At 57.4% G+C, this 390-nt stretch overlaps 1 protein-coding gene across 1 annotated transcript in view; it reads left to right on the forward strand.

The window, feature by feature from the left end:
• Positions 1–390, forward strand: part of LOC104495598 (peregrin) — a gene marked incomplete at both ends in the record, with an annotated part of 9,562 nt that overhangs the window by 1,760 nt on the left and 7,412 nt on the right. Inside the window, one exon of the mRNA XM_010138583.1 lies at positions 26–388. Within this exon, the coding sequence (XP_010136885.1) occupies positions 26–388 (363 nt within the window). The remainder of the gene's footprint in view (positions 1–25; positions 389–390) is intronic.

The following is a 390-nucleotide window of genomic DNA, read 5'->3' on the forward strand; positions in this document are numbered from 1 at the left end:
CCTCCCGTGCTGTCCTTCCTTCCAGGTACATCGAGAAGTCAGCAGAGGAGCTGGATGAGGAGGTGGAGTATGACATGGACGAGGAAGATTACATCTGGCTGGACATCATGAATGAGCGGCGGAAGACCGAAGGCGTGAGTCCCATTCCCCAGGAGATCTTCGAGTACCTGATGGACCGGCTGGAGAAGGAGTCCTACTTTGAGAGCCACAACAAGGGGGATCCCAATGCCCTGGTGGACGAGGATGCTGTCTGCTGCATCTGCAATGATGGGGAGTGTCAGAACAGCAACGTCATCCTCTTCTGCGACATGTGCAACCTGGCTGTGCATCAGGAGTGCTACGGGGTGCCCTACATCCCAGAGGGACAGTGGCTCTGCCGGCGGTGCCTGC

Source organism: Buceros rhinoceros, unplaced genomic scaffold, assembly GCF_000710305.1.
Source record: "Buceros rhinoceros silvestris isolate BGI_N320 unplaced genomic scaffold, ASM71030v1 scaffold27926, whole genome shotgun sequence".
Lineage (NCBI taxonomy): Eukaryota > Metazoa > Chordata > Aves > Bucerotiformes > Bucerotidae > Buceros > Buceros rhinoceros.